Source organism: Equus asinus, chromosome 13, assembly GCF_041296235.1.
Source record: "Equus asinus isolate D_3611 breed Donkey chromosome 13, EquAss-T2T_v2, whole genome shotgun sequence".
In the NCBI taxonomy this organism is placed as follows: Eukaryota; Metazoa; Chordata; class Mammalia; order Perissodactyla; family Equidae; genus Equus; species Equus asinus.
Window position 1 is genome coordinate 26,804,415 of NC_091802.1, and position 26,331 is coordinate 26,830,745.

The 26,331-nt window shown below is 37.3% G+C and overlaps 1 protein-coding gene across 2 annotated transcripts in view; it reads left to right on the forward strand.

The window, feature by feature from the left end:
* Positions 1-26,331, forward strand: part of PPM1D (protein phosphatase, Mg2+/Mn2+ dependent 1D) — a 51,761-nt gene that overhangs the window by 3,235 nt on the left and 22,195 nt on the right. The window contains exons 2-3 of one of the 2 annotated variants that reach the window (XM_014856944.3): positions 11,745-11,973; positions 21,480-21,604. In XM_014856944.3, the coding sequence (XP_014712430.1) occupies positions 11,745-11,973; positions 21,480-21,604 (354 nt within the window). The remainder of the gene's footprint in view (positions 1-11,744; positions 11,974-21,479; positions 21,605-26,331) is intronic. The other variant, XM_070482850.1, reaches the window with a different exon arrangement.

The following is a 26,331-nucleotide window of genomic DNA, read 5'->3' on the forward strand; positions in this document are numbered from 1 at the left end:
GAAACTTTATCAATCTTTTTGTTTCCTTACCTTAAGATCCATTGGTCTCTCTTCCACTTTGAATGAATCTTTTACCTATGTGTGATTTTGTGACATGGTGCATTAGTCATAGGGAAAATAATGGTTCACTGAGTTATGCAGATCTTCCAAATATTGATGCATTTTATTATACAATATCAAAACATCACATTTGTTAGTATTGCTGATCTCATCAGAAAAATCTTAAGATTGGGCAGCTATCAAGTTCACTGTAGTGGATACACATTTTTCAAAATGTGTGAGTTTTTAAGCAGCAATTAGAAATTTATCACTGGCAGCAAATACTGTTAGTTGTTTTTCTTGAAGTGAACAACTCACTTTGTTCATTTTGAAGAAAGTGTATGCAAATGCTCAAGTCTTATTAACTTAGTTTTTAGTCTTTCAAGTAAAAATGATAGTCCGTGAAAAATGTGGCTATGGGCTGCCCGGTGGCGCAGTGATTAAATTCACACATTCTGCTTTGGTGACCTGGGGTCTGCCAGTTTGGATCCCCGGTGAGGTCATGGCACCGCTCATCAAGCCATGCTTTGGCAGGCTCCTACGTATAAAGTAGAGGAAGATGGGCCCTGAGCTAGGAAGATGGGCCCTGATGTTAGCTCAGGGCCCATCTTCCTCAGCAAAAAGAGGATTAGTAGCAGATGTTAGCTCAGGGCTGATCTTCCTCAAAAAAAAAAGAAAATGTGGCTAATTCATTTCATAACTCTCACAATCACAAGTACTTTTCCTGTAGACAGCCAGAGTACGCAACAGAAGCCTCTTCTGCATACTTCCCTTTTTGTCATACAGGGTATTAAAAAGATGTATATTCAGTAAAGGTTTAATAAAATTATCTTTATTGCATCATCAAGGACATTCTTACGTGAAACTGCGTTCCTTTTTTTTTTAACTGTAAGTAGGTGGATACAATGACTACTAGTTCAGTTTGGTGCCACTGCCTTGACTCCTAAGGCACCAGCAGTTTTACTAACCTCTGCTTTTGAACCATCAGTGCAAATGTCAACACAGTGAAAAGGACAAATAAATTCTTAGAATTATTATGAAGATAGTTTTGGCCTTGTGAAATCCCTGTGAAGATAACAAAGACCATTGTGAAATATCCACTGTTTTATCTGCCTTTCAGCTAAATCTTGAGGTCTTTGGGGGCAAAGATAATGCCTTACACATTTTATAATTAATCTCTTAGGACTCACAGTGCAATTCCTTGCCCAAAGTAGCAGCCAGTTTAGTTGAATTTCTGTGGGTGTAAAAATTAAATTGGCTTTCTTACATTTTTTTTAACTAAAAAAATTTCCTCTCTTTAAAAATTGTGGTAAAATACACATAACATAAAATTTACCATTTTAGCCACTTTTAGATATACAATTCAGTGGCATTAAGTACATTCACAATATTATGCAACCATTCCCACTGTCCGTTTTCAGAACTTGTTCATCATCCCAAACAGAAACTCTACCCATAAAACAGTAGTTCTCCATTCCCCTCTTCCTGATGAGCCCCTGGTAACTTCTGTTTTACTTATGTTGCTAAGAATTTGCCTTTTCTAGGTACCTCACATAAGTAGAATCATACAATATTTGTCTTTCTGTGTCTCTTATTTCACTTAGCATAATGTCTTAAGCTTCATCCAAATTGTAGCATGTATCAGAATTTTCTTCCTTTTTAAGGCTGAATAATACTCCATCATATGTCTATATCACATTTCGTTTATCCATTCATCTGTTGATGGACGTTTGGGTTGTGTGAATAATGCTGCTGTGAACATAGGTGTACAAGTATCTGTTTGATTCTCTGTTTTCAGTTCTTCTGGGTGTAAACCTAAAAGTGGAATTGCCGGATGATATGTTTAACTTTCTGAGGAATCAGCAAACTGTATCCACAGCAGTTGCACCATTTTACATTGCCACTAGCAATGCCACAAGGGTTCTCATTTTCTCCACATCTTCACCAACACTTGTTATTTTTCCTTTTGTTAAATATTAGCCATAGTAATGGGTGTGAAGGACTTTCTTGTATTTTTAAGCTACATCTTCTCTGTCTTCCTAAACTCATCTTGATTTATTTAATTACCATTAAGCTTGACCTCTCTAGCATCTTTCTAGTGCTTGTGTATCCTTTCCAAATTTATAAAGGAAAAATTAGTTTATCTAAAAATTTGTAAGTGACTTATTTTTCTTTTGAGGCAGGGGAATTTGATGAATATAGCATAGAATGAGAGAGTATATGAATATATTCTTTTTAAAAAGTTATTTTTATTTTTCATATTATTTTCATTACTTCTTGATCTTAAGTTATTTAGGTATATTCACATGTATGGATTTACTGTTGTGTTATTCTTACCTTCTAAGAAATAATGTTTTAAAGTTTGTGTGTGCTTTTTTAGGTTTATTTGTTTGAAGTAATGTTCTTATTATCCCTTTCTTTTTATAGTTCAAGGAAGATAGCATACAAAGTGCAGCTTTTTTTCTGTGTATCGTAGTTCATTGACTTATGTTATCAAGAGAGCCAATAGAAAGATAACAACATAACTGTTGATATAAATTAAATGTGATCTCTGATGTGATTAACAGGAAATTTGCCTCAATATTTGTAAAGGAAGATGACAGGAAATTTTGTTTGTTAATTTAGTTTGACTGAAGATCAGAGCATTTAAAGAATATGACCAAAGAAATTATGAAGAAGCTGGTCTTAACCTAAATTGTTGGTTCTAGGTTTGACAGATAGTTTTCATTATCTTAAATTTAAAATGGAAAAGTACAGAGAGAGAGAGACAGAGACAAACAGATGCAGAAGGTGGGTGGGGTAGAGAGAAAAAACGGAGGGAAAGTGAGAGAACTAAATTTGAAGAAAACTTCTCTTAAATCATAGAATTTTAAATCTGTATCTTTATTTTAGTTTGGTATTTCTCAAGTTTTACTATCAAGGACCTTCATCCTCTCACATATCACATATTCTGAAAGAGTTATTTGCCATGTTTATGAAGTTATTTGCCATGTTTATGAAGTACCAATTTTTTCCATTTTTCTTCATCATTTTTGATCAGTATTAGATAATCTCTGTTATCCTCTGTTGTTGCATATATCAATAGTTCATTCCTTTTTATTACTGAGTAGTATTCCATTGTATAGATATACCACAATTTGTTTATCCATTCACCTGTTGATGGACATTTGCGTTGTCTGCCGTTTTTGGCTATTACAAATAAAACTGATGTAAAGCTTTTCTTTACGATAGAATGTCCAGTGATAAATGTAGAAGGAATGATAGAACTAGAAAATGACATTTGTTAATCATAATAATTGGCTCAGCCAAGAAATGTCAATGAATGCTAAAACTCGTGGGAAAAATTTGAGGAATAGAATTATATTAGTTTCCTAGAGGTGCTGTAAGAAATTAGCACAAATTGGGTAGCTTAAAACAAGAGCAGTTTATTCTCTCATGTTTCTGGAGGCCAGAAGTCTGAAATCAAGGTGTCAGCAGAATTGCCTCCTTTTTGGAGGCTCTGAGGGCGAATCTGTTCCGTGCTCTCTCCTAGCTTCTGGTAGTTGCCAGCAGTCCTTGGCATATTTGGGCTTGTAGATGGATCACCCAATCTCCACCGTCTTTATATCGCCTCCTTTGTGCCTTCTCCCCTTCTTTTCTCTTTTAAGGACACTTGTCTTTGGATTTAGAGTCCACTCTAATCCAAGATGATCTCTTCTTAAAATCCTTAACCTGATTACATCTGCGAAGACCCTTTTCCTACATAAGGTCACATTCACAGGTTCTGGGTGAATATATCTTTTATTGGGCGCGAGACACCAACCCACTACAGGGATATTTACATTGTGTCAGATTATCTCCTGTGAAAATACTTATTAATTACAAAAGGAAAAAGATTATAGTGGAGAAACCTGGTAGATATGACGTTAATCAGTTGATCAAAGGTAGCATCACTTTTAATGGGACACACTGAAATTGTGTACTGCCTGCAATGAGAAGATCGTATTTAACAGTTCTGTGATATTCCTGTGAAAAATGCATAATCTGAATACAGATATGAGGAATCATGAAACAAATCAAAATTGAGTGACATTCTTAAAATGATTGGCCCGGTACTCCTAAAAAGCATCAAGGAAACAGTGAAGAATTGTTACAGATTGAAAGAGACATGATAAGTAAATATAACAAGGGATTCTGAATTCCTTTTATTATGAAGCATATTATTAGGATTATTGATGAAATTTGAATGAGATCTTTGGATCAGATGGTAGTATGGTATCATTGTTAATTTCCTGATTTTGATGGTTGATTGTGGTTATGTAGGAGAATTCCCTGGTTTGTAGGAATTGGATACTGTAATGGTATTTGGGAGTGATGGGGTATCTTCTTGGCAGTTTACTCTGTATGGTTCAAGAAAAAAATTCTTTGAATTATTTATACAAAAAAAAAAGTAAACCAGAATAAACAAGACTCAGAAAGATCAGAAACCTGGATACCTCCAGGAATCTAGGTGGCAGTTCCGTCAGAGCCCCACTGCTGGATGCATACCAGATAGCCAAGGCTATATTGATTTGTTTCAGTAAAGAGAATAAATCAGAAACAGCAGCTGCATTTGGAATCACCATCTGATTATAATCCACCATTATCTTCCACGAGCTGTCAGACTTTTGCAAAGGTCAGACTATAGAATGGAATATATAGGATCACCACTCCTGCTTACATCTTTTAATAATGACACCAGTCTTTGTGGCTCTTTGAGAGTTGTGATATACTTCTAATTTACTCTTTTGGAGGAGATTATCATTGTTGGGGTGCTCCAAAGACTTACATTTGGCCTTTTCTACCATAATAGACTTCCTGACCTGTCAGTTAAGAGCGATGAAGGGAAGCTATGAGTTGCTGCGGTTATTCAGGGTCTTAAAACTAGCTGTGAGATAGGTTTGCGATTCTCTTGGGTCCAAGGTAGACTGGCTTCAAAGCTCTGTTTAGTACTTGACCTCCGTGAGCCTTAGCTCTTCACCAGTGGACTGGTTGTCTTCTATAGCTCCAGAATTATTATCTCAGAGTCATCGTTCAGTAGTTAATGTTGTGGGTGTTTCTCTTTCCTTGGTATACAGCTACATGTGAAAATGGCCACATATCACTTTGAAGAAAGTTAACAGTTCTCCTTTATCTAGACTTGGAAGGTTTTTTTGTTTTTTGTTTGGTTTGTTTCTTGTTTTGTTTTATTTTTGGTTCTTTGAATCAAATAAGGCCTTGTGAGTGACCATTCTGGAGATCCAATCTTTCTTCTGCCTATTGTCAATTAGGTAACCCTAGCAGCTTTGCTTTGGGTAATTAACTGCTCCTATCTGATCTCTGCCACCTCAAGGTTCTCCTGTCTCCACAGAGATCAGGGAACTCATTTTAGTTGCAGCCTCTTGCATTAGTATTCCTTGCCTAGAGAGAAGAATCAATAAAATGTGTTGAAAAGATTTTGGTGTCTACTTAATTGCTTCTTTAAGCATTAAAGGGGAAGAGAGAATTGGCTGAATCTTTTTTGAGGTGGATAAATGGGGTCCATATGCATATAAAAGATTTCATCTAAGATCTCCATCTCCTCAAATCTTTGACTTGTTTCCTCTACAGCATGGTATTTGTTTTCTAGAGCTGCCACAACGAAATGCCAAAAACTGGTTATGCCAAAAACTGGTTGACCGAAAACAACAGAAATTTATTGTCTTGCGGTTCTGGAGGCCAGAAGTCCAAAATTAAGGTGTTGTCAGGACCACGCTCTCTCTATAATCTGAAAGCTCTGGGGAAGAATCCTTCCTCGCCTCTTCTAGCTTCTGGTGTTTACTGGCAGTCCCTGGCATTCCCTGGGTTGTATATGCATCACTCCAGTCACATGGCCATCTTCTCCTTATGTGTCTTTACATCATCTTCCCTCTGTTTGTCTCTGTGTCCAAATTTTCCATTTTTATAAGAACATCAGTCATATTGGATTAGGGCCCACCTTAGAGGCCTTATTTTAACTTGATTACTTCTGTAAAGACCCTGTTTCTAAATACAGTCACATTCTGAGATACTAGGTGTTAGGACTTCAACATGTCTTTTCAAGGGGACACAATTCAACTGTAACAGTCATATCAAACTATTTGTTGTTTCTCAGAGACTTATGCCGTAGGCCAGAGTTGGGTCTGTGTTTGCGTTTGCTGACCCAGAAAAGTTTTTCACCCACAGTTCTAAACTAGCATGCTGACTACAGACCATCCGCTCAGTTTCTTTATTGATAAATTCAACGCTATCTCATCACTGTACATCATGGGCTGTTTGGTTACCATTTGGAATGTGAGTGAGAGTCCTGATGCCTTCTACCCCTCATGGGTTCCATAACTAATTGACATTTGTCTGAGAGTCAGTTGCCTCCAACCTCTCTGGTTCTAGTTTTGAATAACAGTTCTTTGAAAGTAGCACAAACTGACTCAGTCTACATTAAGGAGGGAAAGGAACATGAGAATTTATTGGAAGGACATTAGGTAGCTCACAGAATCAAACTGAAAATTTAAACCAGATATCAAAATCGTCAGAATCAGGGTACCTCTGGGGCTCTAGGTGACAGGAACCTAGTGGACACTCATTGAAAGATTTTAGTCTTTGAGATGAATCAGCTCCAACAGTTTTCCAGCATTATGCCTTTCTCTCTAAGATGCAAATATCTGAGGAGTCTGACCTAGTTTAGGTCATTTGCCTACCCCCGGGCCAGGATCGAGCAAGTTTTTCAGTTCCACTGAAGACTGCATGCAGTGGAGGCTGCGTACTTCCGAACAAAATCAGGATGCTAGTACTAGAAGGGGGTGTGAGTGCTGGACAGGTGTGCCTTCTATTTGATACTATAAATAAGGGCTAGAGTGAAAGCAGCATAGCTTTTTCCTTCATGTGGATTACTTCCTCAGAGAAAAATTTCTCAAAGCAGAATTATTTGGTTACAGAATGATATCTTTTGATGGTTGTTGATACTTGTTTTCAAATTGCTTTCCTGAAGGCTTTTACATCTCCATACTATGGCATTAGAATTCTGTAAGAACTCTTAGCATAGTGATGGGATATGTGCTTTTTAGAGTTGTATTGCCTGGGTTTGAATCCCATCTTCTCCGCTTACTACTTGTGTGACCTTGGGTAAAACCTCTTTGTGCCAGGGTATCTGCATCTCTAAAATGGAGATAATGATAGTACCTACCTCCTGAGAGTTAAATGAGTCCATATATGTTAATTGGTACATATAAGTACGTAAATTCCCTAAGTTTTAAATTTATCACAAAGAACATATACATTCTATACTTATTTATAATAGCTTTACTTTAAGAAATTTCATGTTTTTATGTTATAAAATTTGTTAGTCTTTGTTTTAATGACTTCTGCATATTTTCTTGCTTAAGAATACTTTCCTTAAGTCAGAGTTCGTACACTTTCAGATACTTTTTGATATGCTCCTAGTATTAATTCATTTGTTTTTGTCTTTTTTAAAAAATTGAAAGATTAAAATGTAAAGTACAAAACAAAGAAGACTGCAATTAAGGAAAATAAGTTATAAAAATGTCACTTCCTTAGCATATAAATTTACTGCGGTTTCAATCAGAACCTCAACAGGGTTTGTTTTTTAATTTTGCAAGTTGCTTCTAAAGTTCATCTGGAAAAACACTTAAGAGAATTTTGAAAAAGAAGAATAATCGGAGGATACTTAAACTCCCAATTATTAAAAAGTACCATAAATAGAGTAGTAGGATGAGTCCAGAAATAGATCTGAGGCAAAATGTAGCATGTGATAAAAGGTGACATTTCAGATGAATAGGGAAAGCTTGGATTATTCAGTATTTTTAGATCATTGCAGAATGTCTCTTTGTACATATTAGTGCTTCTGACCAAAAATGTGATTTAAATGTTGATATTTTATCTTTGACTATCCATTTATTTTTAGCTCTTTTTCTGCTTTTTTATTTTGTTTTAGGTGCTTTTTTTGGACAGCTGAATTACTTTGTACTGTAGGTAAATTTTGTTTTCTAAATGTACTTAAGAACCCTTCTTTCTGGGAGTTCACCTCATTCACATTTATTGTGATAACAGATGTTTTCTTTTTAGGTTCTTAGCTGCAGAAAACAATTCTAGTTTGTTTCAAAAGCAAAAATTTTAGCAAGAGCTATCGTTGACCCACAAAATAATTGAAAAGGCTAAAGAAACATACAGCATACTCTAGGTTGAGCTTCTGGGAATGATGTCTGTAACCAAACTGCAGACCTAAATGGGCTAGAGAGCTGTCTGCTGTGACATATGCCTGCAAAATTGATGTCTTCTTCCTGCGTCTTTTTTTTAAAACTTAAAAAAAAATTGTGAAATAGAGCATACATATGGAAAAGGCCGTAAAACATAAATGTACACTTTAATGAATAATTATAAAATGAGCACTGTCCACTTGAGAAAGAGAACATTACCTGCACTGGAGAAGCCTCTGTATGTCCTCTCTGATCTCATATTTCTATCTTCCCCCAAGGGGTGATCACCATGCTGACTTTTGTGATGATAGTTCTGTAGTGATTTACTTACTTTTCTTAATAGTTTTACCACGTATCTATAAACATGATAGTTTGTTTTTGAAGAAAATCATGCTGTATGTATTCTTTTATCTCATACTTCTTGTGAGCTTCTTATGCATTATATGTAGTGTAGTCTCTTGTCATGTTGAAGGACATTTGTGTTGTTGCTTATTTTTAGCCCCTGTGAGCTATGAACATTTGTATGTATTCTATGTGTGTATACGTTAATTTATGATATGTACCTATGGGTAGTGAGTTGTCAAAGAGTATACATCACCTTTAATAGGTAATTCTTAGATGTTTTACCAGTTTATACTCCCACGACTGGTTGTTGATAGACCACGTTACTCCACATCCTTAACCACACACACTACTGTCAGACTTATGCAATCTGATAATTAGGTAGTGGCATCTCATTGTGGTTTTTAATTTGTATTCCCTGATGGTTAAAGAAGCTGAGCACCTTTGCATGTTTTTTTGGCTGTTTGGATTTCCTCTTTTGTGAAAGGCCTGTTCAGGCGTTTTGTCCATTTTTCTATTGGGTAGTCTGTCTTAACTGATTTGATTTGTAGGAACATTTTATATATTCTGGATACCGTTCCTTTAGAGGGGGTGTGTGTGTGTGTGTGTGTGTATATATATATATATATATATAACAAATATATCCTCTTCCATTTTGTGAGTTGTCTTTTGACTCTGGTAATGGTATCTTCTGACAGAAGTTGTTAATTTTGATGGTAGTACAACTTTGCAGTCATTTTCTTTATATGGCTAATCCATTCTTTCTGTTTAGGAAATTCCTCCCTACCCTGAGATCATGAATGTCCCTTCCTGTATATTTTCTGAGCATTTTAGCTTTGCTTTTTATGTTAGGTCTTTAATGTACTTGGAATTGATTTTTGTGTTTGGCATCAGGGTCCCAAAATTATTGTTATTTTTTTCTATTTTGTCTCAGTTGCATTTATTGACTGTCTATCCTTTCATCACTGTTCATATATCGTGTCTAAATATGGATAGGTCTGTTTCTGTGCTCACTGTTCTGTTCTCTTGGTCCCCTTGTTTATAACTTTTCCATAAAGGTTTTGTTAGAGATTTGTTAGCATTGTTTCCAGATATGTTATACCCCTTGCTGCTGAATGGTATTTTTTTTCAAGTTACATTTTGTAAGTTTTTGTTTTACCTAAATAGAATTGATATTTTATATAATCATATTTATATGCAATAACCTTATTGAACTTTATCAGCACCAATAATTTGTCTATAGAGTCTTTTTATTTTTCCACAAATGTTTTCTTGGGGCTGTTTTCTCTTTGCATACTTCTCTTGGTGCCTCTCAGGCTGTTTGCTTTTCTTAAATAATGGTCATAACAACAAAAACTAACAATTGAGTGCTTACTATGTGTCTAGTACTGTTGCAGGTAGTTTTACATATGTATATGTGTATATGTGTGTCTATGAATTTCTAGCTTCATCAGTGTCGTAGCTGTTGTGCTTTCCCTCAGCAGTTGTGAAGGTCATTGTTTCATATACTGCGAGCACCTCTCTGCTGCAAGTGACAGGGCACTCTGTAGGGTGGTTCTGTCTGTGGCATGGATTGGGAAGATGCACTATGGGGTTCAAGAGATGTCTTTTCGGCTGGCCCGGTGGCGCAGCGGTTAAGTGTGCGCATTCCCCTTCTGCCGCCCAGGGTTCACTGGTTCAGATCCCGGGTGCGGACATGGCACCACTTGGCAAGCCATGCTGTGGTAGGCATCCCACATAAAAAGTAGAGGAAGGTGGGCACGGATGTTAGCTCAGGGCTAATCTTCCTAAAAAAAAAAAAAGTGTAAGAGATGTCTTCTCAGCGTATATAATATTGAAAAAGAAAAGAAATAGCCTGAATATTTTAGAGAACCCTTGTGGCTGTGCAAGTTGTGTGGTACTCCGTCCAGTTTTTTAGGCCCTATTTCTTTTCCCTCATCCGCTTTGGGACCCTGTTGTCCCTATCAACAGATGTACCACTTTCCTTAAAAGAAAGGTGTTCTAGTTAGTGGCAGCTTAGGGACCTCACTGTGCAGATTTAGGCACTGACCCAGCTCCTGCAGTTTTAATACTCTGCCAAGCTTCTACCATCCATTCCTGCCTCCAGCCGTTGCCGCTGCCTCTGATTTTGAGCTTTTCTGAGGCTTTGTTAACAGGGAAAACTAATGTATTGCCTCTTTTACTGACTCTGCTTTCTGCTTATGGTAGATTACAAGTTTTGCATTCTGATTTTTCCCTCAATATAATTCCATTTGTTTAAAATTCCAGGAATTCCTCAGATTTGCTTGTGACCCTTCTCTGTGTTTCATGACTGCTGTTGACTTTTTCTAATATTTATATTCTGTCCTTTCAGTAGGATTTTGGTGTGGAGAATATGTCAGTGTTTGGATTCAGTCTGCTATCTTGAACTATAAATTGTAGCTTAATGTAACAGAATATTTCAGAATTTTTAAGTCACAGTGAATTTAATTAGACAATACAGGTTTTGAAATTAAATATATGGGGTCTCTGCCACTTAATATTTGAGTTATCTTGAGCAAGTTTCTTAACCATTTCAAGTATTGATTTCTTCATCTACAAAATGAAAATTGTGGGAATAATCTTACCTATCTCATAGGTTTGTTGCAAGTATTATTTGAGATAATACATGTAGAGCTCTTAGCCTAGAACCTGGTATACAGTAAGTGCTCAATAAATCTTATTCATTAGGTTATGAATATTCAAAATAGTTATTTTAAAAACAAATCAAGTAGCTTTTTTGGAAAATCTTTTTGAAGACAAATTAATAAGCAGATGCTAAGCTACTGGCCATATGGTATCAAAACTCTTAACACATCCTTGCCGCTAAATGTAGTTAGGACTAAGACTTATGTGGAACTAGTCTATCTATCTTGTAATATTTTTCTCCTAGGATCGGTTTGATGTTTGTAATATAATTGCGTTATTTATAAAATTAATTTATTAATGGTGAATGCATTAATGCAAGTCCTTGAATAGCTTTCAAAATATTTTTCTTAAATTTTTCCTATGTTAATTCAAATTTTTCCATGCTAATCCACCGTATGTTGCTGTTTTTATTGATACAGTATTAATGTTTGTACCTGAAAGAGTAAAATATTTTATTTCTTATTACAGCAGAATGGCCAAAGACTATGACAGGTCTTCCCAGCACGTCAGGGACAACTGCCAGTGTGGTCATCATACGGGGCATGAAGATGTATGTAGCTCACGTGGGTGACTCAGGGGTGGTTCTTGGAATTCAGGATGACCCGAAGGATGATTTTGTCAGAGCTGTGGAGGTGACACAGGACCATAAGCCAGAACTTCCCAAGGAAAGAGAACGAATCGAAGGACTTGGTGGGAGGTAATCATTGTGCTGTTTTGTCTTTTCCTCTCTTGGTTCTGTTTAGTCCTTTTCTGCTTTACTAACCGGATCGACCTACTTCTCCCTTTTAGGGAAGTTACTTTCTTAGTATTACAGGTTTTTAGTTTGCCTGGTAAACTACCCGTGTATTCATAGTTATCTCATTATTTTGAATTGATTGTTTTATTTCTGATGATGGCTCCAGAGGGAAATAATATTTCAGTATGATTCAAGTAATAATACATACAAGAATTTATTGAGAACCTTTTACATAAATACTGATTAGCATGACCTTCACAATTTGGACACAGCAGCTCTTAGAGTTGAGAATAGAACAGTTTGAATCTGGCTTTGGGAATAGAGTTTTGTGAGAATTAACCTTCAGCTTTTTCTTTGATTTCTAAGTCATATGTGCTGCAAACCTTTCTTCTTATTTTCTCTGTTTCAACTTGTTTCAATGATAATTTGTAAACTATGAACTGTAATTGACTTCAGCATAATATTTTTATGATACAAACTAAAATGTAAGATTATTCTAAAAATCAGAGGAATGACTAGCATGAAGAAATGTAAAAATTATCCCAATACTAATTTATAAAAATCAAGGATCTGAGGCAAGTTAAATAGAATCCAGTGGTTTCTAAACAATTATTCTAACTAAAACCTTACCGTGATTTTGTTACTTGCCTCCTCTTTCTTGCTTTTATTAAATCTAAATTGGTCTTTTTCAGAGAAATAATAAACTAGGAAAAATAATTAACATCCTTAAGCTATAAGGAGTTCAAAAAGTCAGGAAGAAAAACACTGAAAGACTACCACCCTCACATAGATGGATAAAGGAGGAAGTTTGAACAATAACAATAATGCAAAAGAATAGTGAGCATTTGAAAAAATGTTTAATATTATTCAAATGAAACTCTACTTCCTGCTATTGGGTTAGCAAAGATTAAGAAACCCGACAGATACTCCTTAATATTTTTGTTGAAATGGATGTCCTGTGGTAGGATTACAAATTGGTATGACCTGTATAGAATATAATGCATAACACTAGCTTTAAATGTTTATAGACTCAGTAATTTCAGGAATCTACTCTAAAGAAGAATTCTGAAATGTGGACAAAAATATCTGAACAGAGTTATTGACTGCAGCAGTGCTTAATGACTGTTAAAAGCTAGAAGTAACTCGAAGGCCCAATAGCTGGAGAATGGTTAAGTATATTATAATGCATATTCATAACATTGAATATGATGTAGCCATTAAAAATAATGATTATTGAGCCAGCCCTAATGGCCTAGTGGTTAAAGTTTGGCATGCTCCACTTTGGTGCCCTAGGTTTGGTTCCTGGGCATGGAACCACACGACTCGTCTGTCAGTAGCCGTGCTGTGGTGGTGGCTCACATAGAAGAACTAGAAGGACTTACAACTAGGATATACAACCATGCCCTGGAGTTTTGGGGAGGGAAAAAAAAGAGAGGAAGATTGGCAACAGATGTTATTAGCTCCGGGTGAATCTTTCCTAGCAAAAAATAAAAATAAAAAATAATGTTTATAGATAAATTTTAAAAAATCACAGTGTTGTGAAAATTTTCAAACATAAGTAAAGGTAAAGAGAGTAATATAATGAACTCCCATATATAGGGGGGATTTTTTTCTTTTGAGGAAGATTAGCTCTGAGCTAACATCTGCTGCCAATCCTCCTCTTTTTGCTGAGGAAGACTGGCCCTGAGCTAACATCCATGCCCATCTTCCTCTACTTTATATATGGGATGCCTACCACAGCATGGCTTTTGCCAAGCAGTGCTATATCCGCACCCGGGACCTGAACCGGTAAACCCTGGGCCACCGAGAAGCAGAACATGTGAACTTAACTGCTGCACCACCAGGCCAGCCCCTAGGGGGATTTTTAATAATATAGGAGAATGCTTATTGGTCACAAAAAAAGCAGGATATAAAATTATATTTGTAGTGTGACCCCCAACTATGAAGAGAAACAGGAATAGAAGTACGCCAAATGTTAACTTTCTGAGTGTTGATTTTTGTATATGCATATATATATATTTGATGGTAGCATTCATTTGGTTAAAATTCAAGTAGTAGAAAACAGTGTACTATAGAAGATCTCCCACCTACTGTCCCGCAGGCTGCCCAGTTCCCCTCCACCTACAAGAAACTGATATTACTGTGTATCCTTCAATAGATGTCCATTTACAATCAAATATTAAGCTGTTCCATGTACAGATGTACCATCATTTATTTAGCTAGTCTCCTTTTGAAGGATATTTATTTCTAATTTTTTTATTATAAACACTATTATAAAATGAATAATTTTGCACATGCATCTTTTTTGTACAGTGCAAGTATATTTGTAGGATCATTTCCTAGAAGTGAAATTGCTGGGCTGAAGAAGAGTGTGTTTTGATTATTGATAACTGTCTCCATGGAGGTTGTACTGCTTTATACTTCTGTCGGCAGTGTATGTGGATGCCCTTGACAACACACTTACAGAACTTGCTGATCATATCCCATTTTAGGTAAAAAAAAAAAAAAAAAAGGCGGGGGCTGGTCCTGTGGCCGAGTGGTTAAGTTTGTCCACTCTGCTTTGGTAGCCCAGAGTTTTGCTGGTTCGGATCCCGGGGTCAGACCTAGCACTGCTCATCAGGCCATGCTGAGGCGGCATCCCACATACCACAACTGGAAGGATCTACAACTAGAATATACAGCTATGTACTGGGGGGGTTTGGGGAGAAGAAGAAGAAGAAAAAAAAGATTGGCAACAGATGTTAGCCCAGGGGCCAATCTTTAAAAAAAAGGGGGGGGGGCTAGGGGAGGGCCATCTTGGTGATCTTTTAATTTGATTTTATGAGAAATGTTAAATATCTTTTTTTTATTTGGTTAAGAGCAATTTATATTTCTGTTTCCTTTTCTGTTGATATTCTTTGTTCATTGAGGCAGGGAGATTGTTAGCCTTTTTTCTGATTAATGTGTAGGAGCCACTTATACACTAGAGAAATTAGTATGTATGTGATTTGAGTTTCAGATATTTTCAGTTTGTCTTTTGGTTATGTGCCTGGAATTTTTTTTTTCCACATGGAAGTTTATTTTAATGCAGTTGAATTTATCAATCTCTTCTGTTATGACTTTTGTTTTTTGTGCCGTACATACAATTCTTCCACTCTGAGATCATTAGAAAGTCTTCTAGGGGCCGGCTCACTGATGTAGTAGTTTAAGTTCATGTGCTTAACTTAAAAAAAAGTCTTCTATATTTTCTTCTAGTAGAGAGGTTATGAATATTTTTCATCTTATGGACCCTTTACAGTCTTCAAAATTGAGGATCTCAAAGAGCTTTTTGTTTATATGGGTTATACCTATTGATTTTACGATTGAAAATGGAGACATTTTCAAATATTTGTTAATTGATTGAAAAATAACAATGTTAAACCCATTATGTGTTAGCATAAAGAACATTTTTAATGAAAAAATAGCTGTTTTCCAAAATATTTAGTGAGAGGATTGGCATTGTTTGACATTTTTGCAAGTCTCTTAATGTCTGGCTTAATTGGTATTAGCTAGGTCCTCCTCGCTGCTTATGCATTCAGTCTGTTGTGGTATATTATTTTGGTTGTGCTGTCTGAAGTAAAATCTGGTCTTACGTAGATATATAATTGGAAAAGGGAGGAGTATTTCAGTAGCTTTTCCATGAGTAGGGGTTATTCTTCTTTGATACTCTTCCAAAACTCAAGAAGAGGTGGTTTGTTAAAGATTAATAATGGTGTGGTATTTGAAATCACATCAATGACCTTTTCATACTCTTAAGTTAAGAGCCATAGGTCTGTCAATTAAGAGCCATTGGTTAATGATTTTTTTGTTGTTATTGAGGAAGATCAGCCTTGAGCTAACATCTGTTGCCAATCTTTCTCTTTTCCTTGAGGAAGATTGTCACTGAACTAACATCTGTACCGATCTTCCTCTATTTTATATGTGGGATGCCATCACAGTGTGACTTGACAAGCGGTGTGTAGGTCTGCACCCCAGAAGCGAACCTATGAACCCTGGGCTGCTGAAGTGGAGCGCATGAACTTAACCACTAAGCCACTGGCCTGGCCGCTAAATGATTTTTTTATCCATGTATTTTTAAATTATTATTTATTTTTTTTGAGGAAGATTAGCCCTGGGCTAACGTCTGCCACCAATCTTCCTCTTTCTTCTTCTTCTTCTTCTTCTTTTTTCCTGAGGAAGACTGGCCCTGAGCTAACATCCATGCCCATCTTCCTCTACTTTTTATATGTGGGATGCCTGCCACAGCATGGCTTGCCAAGTGGTGCCATGTCCATACCCAGGATCCGAACCAGTGAACCCCAGGCTGCTGAACAAGTGGAATGTATGCACTTAACTGCTGTGCCACCGGGCCAGCCCCTAATTATTATTATTAACAGACTTTATTTTTTAGAGCAGTTTTAGGTTGACAGCAAAATTATTTTTTTTTTTTGAGGAAGATTAGCCCTGAGCTAACATCTGCTGCCAATCCTCCTCTTTTTGCTGAGGAAGTCTGGCCCTGAGCTAACATCCATGACCATCTTCCTCTACTTTATAGGTGGGACTCCTGCCATAGCATGGCTTGACAAGTGGTGCCATGTCTGCACCTGGGATCTGAACTGGCGAACCCTGGGCTGCTGAAGCGGAACATGTGCACTTAACCGCTGTGCCACTGGGCCGGTCCCTTGACAGCAAAATTGAGTGGGAAGTACAGGGAGTTCCCTTATACTCCATGCCCTCTTCTATATGCACAGCCTCTCCCACTGTCAATATCCTGCACCACAGTGGTACATTTGTTAGAGTCACTGACCCTACATTGACGCATTATCACCCCAAGTCCATAGTTTCTGTTAGGACTGCTTTTGGTGGTGTACGTTCTAGGGTTTTGAAAAATGTATAATGAAATGTATCTACCATTATAGTAGCATACAGAATAATTTCACTGTCCTAAAAATCCTCTCTGCTCTCCCTGTGTATCCCTTCTTCCCAATGACCATTGGTCTTTTTATTGTCTCCATTGTTTTCCCTTTTCCAGAATGTTGTATAATTGGAATCATATAGTATATAGCCCTCATGCATGATTTTGTAACATATGCATTGGTCATCTGTAAAATATTGGTTTGCTGAGTTATGTAGATCATCCAAATATTGACACATTTTATTGTACAATATCATATCAATTCATATAGCCTCTTAAAAACTCCATTCTATACACATGGTCTTGGTAATACTATGAAAATAATTTTGAACCCACAGACCCCCTGAAAAGGTCTGGGGGAGTCCCAGGGACCCTTGAACCATATTTTAAGAACCACTTTTCTAGTACTTGGCAATAGTTTCATCTTTTACGTTTTAGTCTTCAGTCTCTCGAATTTAAAATACAAGCTCTGTGGTAGGGATACAAGTTAATATTTTTTTCTTGGTGGCTATTAGTAGCCACTTGAACAATTATGCATCTTTTCCTTACTGATTAGAAGACTTACCAGGCTTGGGGCTGGCCCCGTGGCCGAGTGGTTAAGTTCGCACACTCCGCTGCAGGAGGCCCAGTGTTTCGTTGGTTTGAATCCTGGGCGCGGACATGGCGATACTCATCAAGCCACGCTGGGGCAGCGTCCCACATGCCACAACTAGAAGGACCCACAACGAAGAATATACAACTATGTACCGGGGGGCTTTGGGGAGAAAAAGGAAAAATAAAATCTTAAAAAAAAAAAAAAAGAAAGAAAGAATTAGCAGGCTTAAAACCCTTCTTCAGTGGGAAGATGACCTTGAGTTTACTCTCTTCCAGCGCTGTTTCTCTGGTTAAGATAAATACGGAATGTCAGCTCTGTTACAAGGCAACATTGCTTATTGTAGAATGACCCTTGAATGGAAGTGCATCTGGATAGGGAAGATTTTGAATGGACTACAAATTTCTGTTGGGAAGCACAGACCTTAGCTCCCCTTTGCACGTGCAGTTTGACTTGTACAGGGACCAGAAAGTCATGGGCTATTATAAGACACTGATTCCTGTGGCATATGAATCTCACTTGGAGGGGCTACAAAATGGCTCCTGGATTTCTGTAAGGATCAGTGCTGAAGACAACATGACTGAAGCTGCTGTCCTAGCATACTGTGTCCTATATCCCACAAAGTTAAATGAGCCTGATGTCATGATATAGTCTATCTGATCTTATGAGACTGAAGGTCAGTCTCTATCTGAGACCATCGCTGGTAGTCATGCAAAGTGGGCTTTGCAATTATAAACTGAAATCTTGTATATATTGGGGTCTTTTTCTGGGCTTTCTATTTTTTTATACTGCCCATGTACCAATACCATATATATATATATATATATTTATGTATGAGGAAGATTGGCTGTGAGCTAAATCTGTTGCCAATCTTCCTCTTTTTTGCTTGAGGAAGATTGTCCCTGAACTAACATCTGTGCCAGTCTTCCTCTATTTTGTATGTGGCATGCTGCCACAGCGTGGCTTGATGAGTGATGTGTGGGTCTGCGCCTGGGATCGAACCTGCGAACCCTGGGCCGCAGAAGTGGAGTGTACGAACTTAACCACTATGCCACCAGGTTGAGCCCCCCCATATTTATTTTTAATTGAGGCTTTATTATGATTTTTAATATTGGTAGGGCTGACCCATTCTCATTAATCTTTTAAAAAATATTTTTCTTGACTTCTTTATCTTTCTATATGAATTTTTAAATTACATTTTCTTTGATTTTAATATCTTTTTTTGGGGTTTGTGTTTTTTGCCTTATCACTTAAAATACCATCTGGATAGTTGGACAGATGCTCTTTGTCATTTGGGAGCAGGTGTCTTTTTGCACAAATTGAGCTGTTTTATTATAAGTTATTTCCTTCTTTCCCCCTGTCTCACCCTAGGCAACTGGCCAGTGCTCTGTTTTTCCAGCCTTCTGTTGCTGCTCAGTCAGCTCTCTGCATATCAGGCTGTTCCTTTGTGTATGCCTTTTAATCATACAGGTCAATGGCAGGAAGTTCAATAAAAGTGTCTTTATAACATTACTCTGGTTTTTTGAAAATGGATTTAAAACTTTGTTTTGACCAGTACCATTATTTTGTCTTTTGTTCCTCAGAAACACAGAGACCATAATATCCTTGAATATTAGCAGAGTTCCTGGTAGAGTCATTTATATTGGCAGCAGTTTGGATAGCTACTGTAATTACTGAAGTATTAAGCCTCACTCTTTAGGGAGCAGCTTTGGGAAGAACAAGAGGGGTTAAGGTGGTATGAAGGCAGAATGTTGTTGGTGTCTCTTCTCCTGTAAGTCTTAAGTTTCATAGATTTTTGTGAATGGTAGATTTAGTCTTTACTCTCCTATTCGCTTTTTGAGGATCAGCATTGGAGAAAGCGTAAAATAAAAAAAGGCTGCCTTTGACGTTCTCTTACTATGACCCAGAACAGTGTTGCTTTCAGAATTGTCAATTAAACTGGTCTTCTCAAAAGGGATGGTAAATGAGCAACTCTTGAATTTCTCTACTATGTTAACATCCATAGTGTTTTTTATGATCATTCTGTACTTGCTTCATTCCTTCTCTATGCTATCCAGTACGGTAGCCACTAGCCACAGTTACAGTGTTCAGTAGCCACACATGGCTAGTGGTTACTCTACTGGACAGGGCAGAGTGAACATTTCTGTCATTGCAGGAAGTTTCATGAAACAGAGCTGCTCAGATCTCCTGGCCTACCCTTGTCAGATGAGCTTGTTTTCTGTTTTAGAAAGAAGATTGAGGTGGTTATCCTTCTGCCATCTTGATGTTTTTCTTGGCTCAGAGGAAGATTGATCTTTTCTCATTTTTAAGGTTTATGCCTTTTTTTTTCTTATCTTAGGACTTTTGTTCCATTTGTTATCTCTTCTCTCTCTAGTATCTTCATTCCTTTGAAGTTAGAGCAGAGATAGAAAAGCCTTAGTGGAGGTTAACTGGCTGGCTGCTGCTGAGGTGTAGGGCATTTCACACTGACATTCCTTTGGAGGGGGTCACCATTATCGGTCCTCTCTTCAGCTTTCCATATCTTGCAGCCAGTTTAGTTTTAGTGTAGGTGTATTCAGTGTTCATTAAGTTTAGGGGGATAGAGTCATGCTACTCAAAGTCAACATAGTAAACTAATAAGAGACTCATGCATACATCAGGATATCATAGTACCCATTAATAATAAGAAAAATAACTGCGGAGAAGACCACATATTATTGTCAGCTGGCCTGCTGTAGATGAAACGAAACTTCAGATTATAATCAAAGGATTTTGGGGCACACATGGAACCTGAGTTAGAAAACTTAATTAGATTATCTTAATATCATCTGTTTTTGAGAGTCTTGGGAAGCAACTTCCGTCTTATGCATATCTGTTAGGTGGACCTAATGTCAGGTAGGCTAATATTATTTCTTGGAAATGTTCTTTGCCATTCTTCCACCTTTTAGAGCTTTCCAGAGGAGCATTTCTCTTCTATTGATTTTGTTTTTGAAGTCAGATAGATTATGATTAAATTGATTTAAGGGTCGGTTTCCCATTTCAGTCGTACCAGGCAGAGATTGAGAAAACCATCCCTGTTGTGTTAATTTTTTTTGTTCAGAGATTTGACATATTTCCATGTTTTAAGCACCCTACAGTGTACTAACTCCTCTGTGTATTAATTACAGATTTCTGTTACTCCTCTGCTAAATTTCTGGGAGGTTTTCTTATTTTGTAACTCTCAAATCTACATCTCTACAGCTGATCTGTTTCCAGAGTCTAGTCTCACACTGCTAATTACAGAAATATCTACATACAAAGATAATTCTATTGAGATATTTCCTATTCATATCAAAAATATTAAAACTGAAGTTCTCCTGATTTCACTACCCTCAAATCCTTCAAAAACTATAACCTTTCCCTTTTAATTTCTTTCATCATGATTTAATTCGTCTCCATTTATAACCTCTTCTTTCTCCCCTCAATTTTTTAAAAGATTTTATTTTTCCTTTTTCTCCCAAAGCCCCCTGGTACATAGTTGTACATTTTTAGTTGTGCTTAGTTCTGGCATGTGGGATGCCGCCTCAGCATGGCTTGATGAGCAGAGTCATGCCTGCGCCCAGGATGCGATCCAGCGAAACCCTGGGCTACTGAAGCAGAGCGCACGAACCCAACCACTCGGCCGTGGGGTGGGCCCCTCTCCCCTCAATTTTTTTAGTTATCAAGTTATCTTGTTTTTTTCTTTGACATATCTACGTTTTTCTTCCCATTACTTCCATTCCATTCTGTCTAGTCTACTTCAGTAATCTCTAAATTTTCCTCATCGTAATCTACCCTATTTTGTCTTTCCGCTCTGAAGAGGAAGTTTAGTTTATGCATCATTGTATTTGAAACAAATAAGTCATTATTTTGTGGTGATATAATCTGATTGTATTAGTTACTTAACACATCAGGCTACCTTAGTTATATTTTAGTAATTGCGTATTTATGTGAACTCTTTTTTAGTGTGATGAACAAGTCTGGAGTGAATCGTGTAGTTTGGAAACGACCTCGGCTCACTCATAATGGACCTGTTAGAAGGAGCACAGTTATTGACCAGATTCCTTTTTTGGCAGTAGCAAGAGCACTTGGTAAGTAGGCCTTATATTTGGTAAAATCATACTGGATTTTCTACAATATATGGTGGTAAAACAGAGGAGACTGAGCACGAAACCCTCGTTTAGCACATAATGGGGATAGAGATGTGATGATATTATATTAAATGCTTTAAAAGCTAATTGAGGGGCAGGTTAAAGTATGGATTTCAGTGCCACTTGCTCTTGGGTCATGAATCACGTTCAGTGTTTTGGTAATTCCTGTCTATACTCAGGGAAGTATATGTATGCCTTGATGTTACCCTTAAAACTATTTCTCAATGTCCTTCTCTACTTTGGCTCTTCATATTTCTCTTAAGAACCTTCAAAACTCTTTTCTTTAGCTAGTGAAGTAAATTGTCCATGACAAAATAAAAGTACGTATTTTCTGGTCTACCTCATTTTGGAAGGAAGGCTAGAGAATTATAGCTATAGAAATTTCTTACCTTCAATGTGCTGGTTAAATTTTCTTCTAAAGAAAATTTCTCTTAGAAAACAGCAGTTTTTTCCTTCTCTAACAGACACTTGAGTACTGACTTGGTGCTGTGTACTGTGTTAAGTTTTGGAGAGAGAATACAGACGTACCCTGTCTGCCCTCATGGAGCAGGACTACGTAGTTGGGGAGACAGGCAATAAAGAAGTAAGCTTGTAAATGAACTAATAACAGATTAGGAAATATTATGAAAGAAAGAAATGGGGTCCTGTGATAAAGATTAGTTTAGAAGGGAAAAACTATTTTAGATAGTGTGATAGCAATGCTCCTTTTAGGAAGTGTTATTTTAGCTGAGATTTGATGGCTGAGAAGGAGCGCTTCTTTTTTTTTTTTTAAATGATTGGCACCTGAGGTAACATCTGTTGCCAATCTTCTTTTTATTTCTCTTTTTTCTTTCTCCCCCAGTGCCCCCCAGTACATCATTGTGTATTCTAGTTGTGGGTCCTTCTAGTTGTGCTATGTGGGACGCCGCCTCAGCACGGCTTGATGAACAGTGCTAGGTCCATGCCCAGGATCTGAACCAGCAAAACCCTGGGCCGCTGAAGCAGAGTGTGCAAACTTAACCACTCGGCCACAGGGCTGGCCCCAAAAGAAGTTATTCTTGTGGAGAACCTGTTGAAGAATATTCCAGGCATGGATCCTGAATTGGGAGAGAGCTTGGCATGTTCTAGGAATTATTAAAAGACTGGAGTTAATGAGGAAGACATGGGCCATGTCATGGCAGATATTCACATTCTAGTCTTAAATGTACTGAGAAACATTGAAGGGTATCAAGCTAGGGATTAACATCATCTGATTTGCATTTTCAAAAGATCATTTTACCTACCATATTACTCTCTCTTGTTCATCTTTGGTGATCAAATGCACGTAGTCACAATCTTCATGGAGCTTACAATCTGGTAGGGGGAATAGATAAACAAATGAGAAAATGATTCTAAAAAGTGTCATAAAGGAATTAAGATGATGTGCCAGTATTTGGTGGGAGAGATAGTGGGTAGCAAGGGAGGGCTACTTTAGAGAGGGTGATCAAAGAACATTCTTTAAGAAGGTGACATTTGAGCAAGACTTGAAGGAGAAGGAGCCAAGGAAAATATCAGTCCAAGCAGAACAACAGCATTCACAAAGGCCATTAGGCAATTAGTGGACATAGGATTTGGTGGGTAGGGGTGGAGGGTCCTCCAGCATATATTCTCTTTTCCTATTCAGTAACATCCTGATTTTCTTTTGGAAAATTCTATCTCCCCTATGTGCAGTCTTAGTTTAGACATTCCTATTCACGGTCCTTTTGTAAAACATATAAAATGGTCAGGCATATGACTCCAGCTGTATCAGTCAGATTCTCTAGTCCAGGATTTTGAATTGTGAATCTAGTAAGGACAAAAATTAAAAACAAAAAAACTTGTTGGGATGAATTTATGCTAGTGATACTGACTCTTTTGACAGTGCCCATTGGTATGGTTGTTTTTGCTTGAAACTGCCCTGTTTCTGTGCGTAGTTCTTCAGCTTCTTGTCTATTGTGTGAGCTACTTGATTTTTTCTTGAGTTGTGTTTTTGGCGTAAGTTAACCTGAGCTGTAAATTGTCTTTTGCAAGCAAAGAATCCTCATGCAGGAAGTAAAGGGCTTGATGTCTTTAAGGAAGCCAGTCTGAGAAAGAGGAGGTAGAGATATAAAATGAAGGTGGAGATGAGGACATTTACCCAATTAAGAAGGGCCATGTAGGCTAAGATAAGGAGTTTGGTGAAGACATGAGTGGTTTGCAAGAACTAAATCCTACATAACTTTCTAGACCATGATAAGGAATTTTATTTTAAATGCTTCTGGGAAGGGATTGAAGAGTGGGAGAGGAAGTATACCATAGTGATTAAGAGAGAGACTTCAGAACCAAAATTCCTAGGTTCCAATCCCAGTACTGTTACTTACTATGCAAACTTGGGCAAATTTCTTAATGTATTGTGACATACTTTTGTCTGCTATAAAGTGGAGCTGATAATGCTACTTACCTCATACTGTTGTGAGTATTGGATGACTTAATACATGTTAAAGTGCTTAAAATAGTGCCTGGCACATCGAAGTCCTCTATAAATACTAGCTGTTATGATTATTGCTGTTTATTGAGGTAAGGCAGTGACATGATCCAGTTTGTTTTTCAAGGATCATTTTGGCTGCTTTGACTAAAATTATGAGGTAATAAAATTGGAGGCAAGGATACCCTTTAGGGGCGTGTAGCAGTATTCTAGGCACTTTGCGTATTTTATAGACTTGCAGAACTAGAAGGCTGTCTAAGTTACCTAGGTCATTCTTTCATACATTCATATGTGATGGAATTGACCCTCCCATTGTTAACAAGGAGAAAGATGGGGGAAGATGATAGTCAGTTGCTATTTACATTTTGGTTAGATGGTAAATTTCGGGGTGACTACTGCCATTTGTAATGTGAGTGAGCTTTGAAGGAGGGCATGGGGGCAAGGAATTATTAGTACTAAAGAAGAGAGATTTTTTTATGGGGAACTCAACTCATTTGACTGAGGGCAAGGTCTTACCTCAGGTTCAAAAGTAGGATGAACCTTCAGTTTAGAAAAGTAGATGCCATGGGGCTGGCCCCTGGCCAAGTGGTTAAGTTCTCACGCTCCGCTTCAGTGGCCCAGGGTTTCGCTGGTTCAGATCCTGGGCACGAACATGGCACCACTCATCAGGCCATGCTGAGATGGCGTCCACATAGCACAACCAGAGGCACTCACAACTAGAATATACAACTATGTACTAGGGGAGTTTGGGGAGAAGAAGAAGAAGGAAAAAAAAGAGAAGATTGGCAGCAGTTGTTAGCTCAGGTGCCAATCTTTTAAAAAAAAAAAAAGGAAAGAAACAAAAAGTAGATGCCAAGTCTTTTTGTATATATGAAGTGTGTGTGCCAAGCATTTCAAGTAAGCCTTGAAATCCTGCAGTGATTGTGTAGAGGAAGAGAAGGAACAGGTAAGGGACTGGCAGAAAGAGCAGGAAAACCAACTTGTTTTTCTGTTTCAGACATTCCTACTCAGTTCAGAGATACTCTCTAGGGTAATTCAGACAAGAAGTAATTCAACCCTTACTTGAATATCTTCAGTAATCTTTACTTAATGTTTCAAAATACAAACTTTTGCGTTTTGAACATCTCTGATAGTTATTGTATTGAGTTAAAATCTGCCTCCTTGAATCTTTCAGACATTGGCTCTAGTTTTGTGTGCTGAAATGAAAACAAGGCAGTGTATTTGTTTTGCCAGTTGTGTAATGACATTTACGTCTTCAAAATTGGCGAGCTTCTTTCTCTAGTCTTTCATCTAGTCTAATTTCAGACCCTTCATTATTCTTGTCATGTTTCTCTAGATGTTTCCTTCAATAAATATGATTCCAGAATTGAGGACACTCTATAAAATGTGATCTGACCAGTTTGAAGTACAATGGAAATATTCGTTTCCTGCTATCTGAGCATTGTACTTCTACTGATGGAGTCCTGTAATCCTGACTGTCATTAGCTTTTAGTAATCATAGCACGTTTGTTGGCTTATTAAACTCAGATCTTTAGATATTTTTCTTATAAACCATTATCAGGTCATTTCTCTATTATGTACCCTGTTGGTTTTTATTGGGATGGTGTGAGGGGGAGGAGATAGAGACTGAATAATAGGAACATTAGATGAGTTTCTTGCAGAATGTATTAATCTAAACAAATGGTATTGATTAATATATTGGTATCTGTTGGAGAGAGAAAGATCTTGATTGATGTGACACTTTTTTCTTTTCTTTTGTTTCAATGTTTGTTATTGTCTGGAAAAAGAAATAGAGTGTGTAGTCCTTGATTTTGTATGTTGCACAAATATTCAGAAGTACTTAGGCAGCAGGGTATTAGTGTTGTTTTAAAGTGTCTCTCCACAGGCTGCTTTTAGTTACAAGAGAGAAGAAATAGTAATCAGAGAGAGATCAGGCAATAGTTGACTGAATGATCAAAATTACCATCACTAATGAGGAATAGTTGGACATTGTGTGCTTGCAGAGGTTGTGATATGCTGAGAGGAACATGATATCCCCTATGTAGTACTCTGGCCAGAAATACATAACTTCAGTCCTCTTAAAAGGAGGCTGAAGAAGGTTTATAAGAAAATGCTATTCCTTGTCCTAGGCTGGATCCTACAAAGGTCATTATTAGGCCGTATGATAATTTGGAATATGGACGATAGGTGGTAGATTACGTAAATA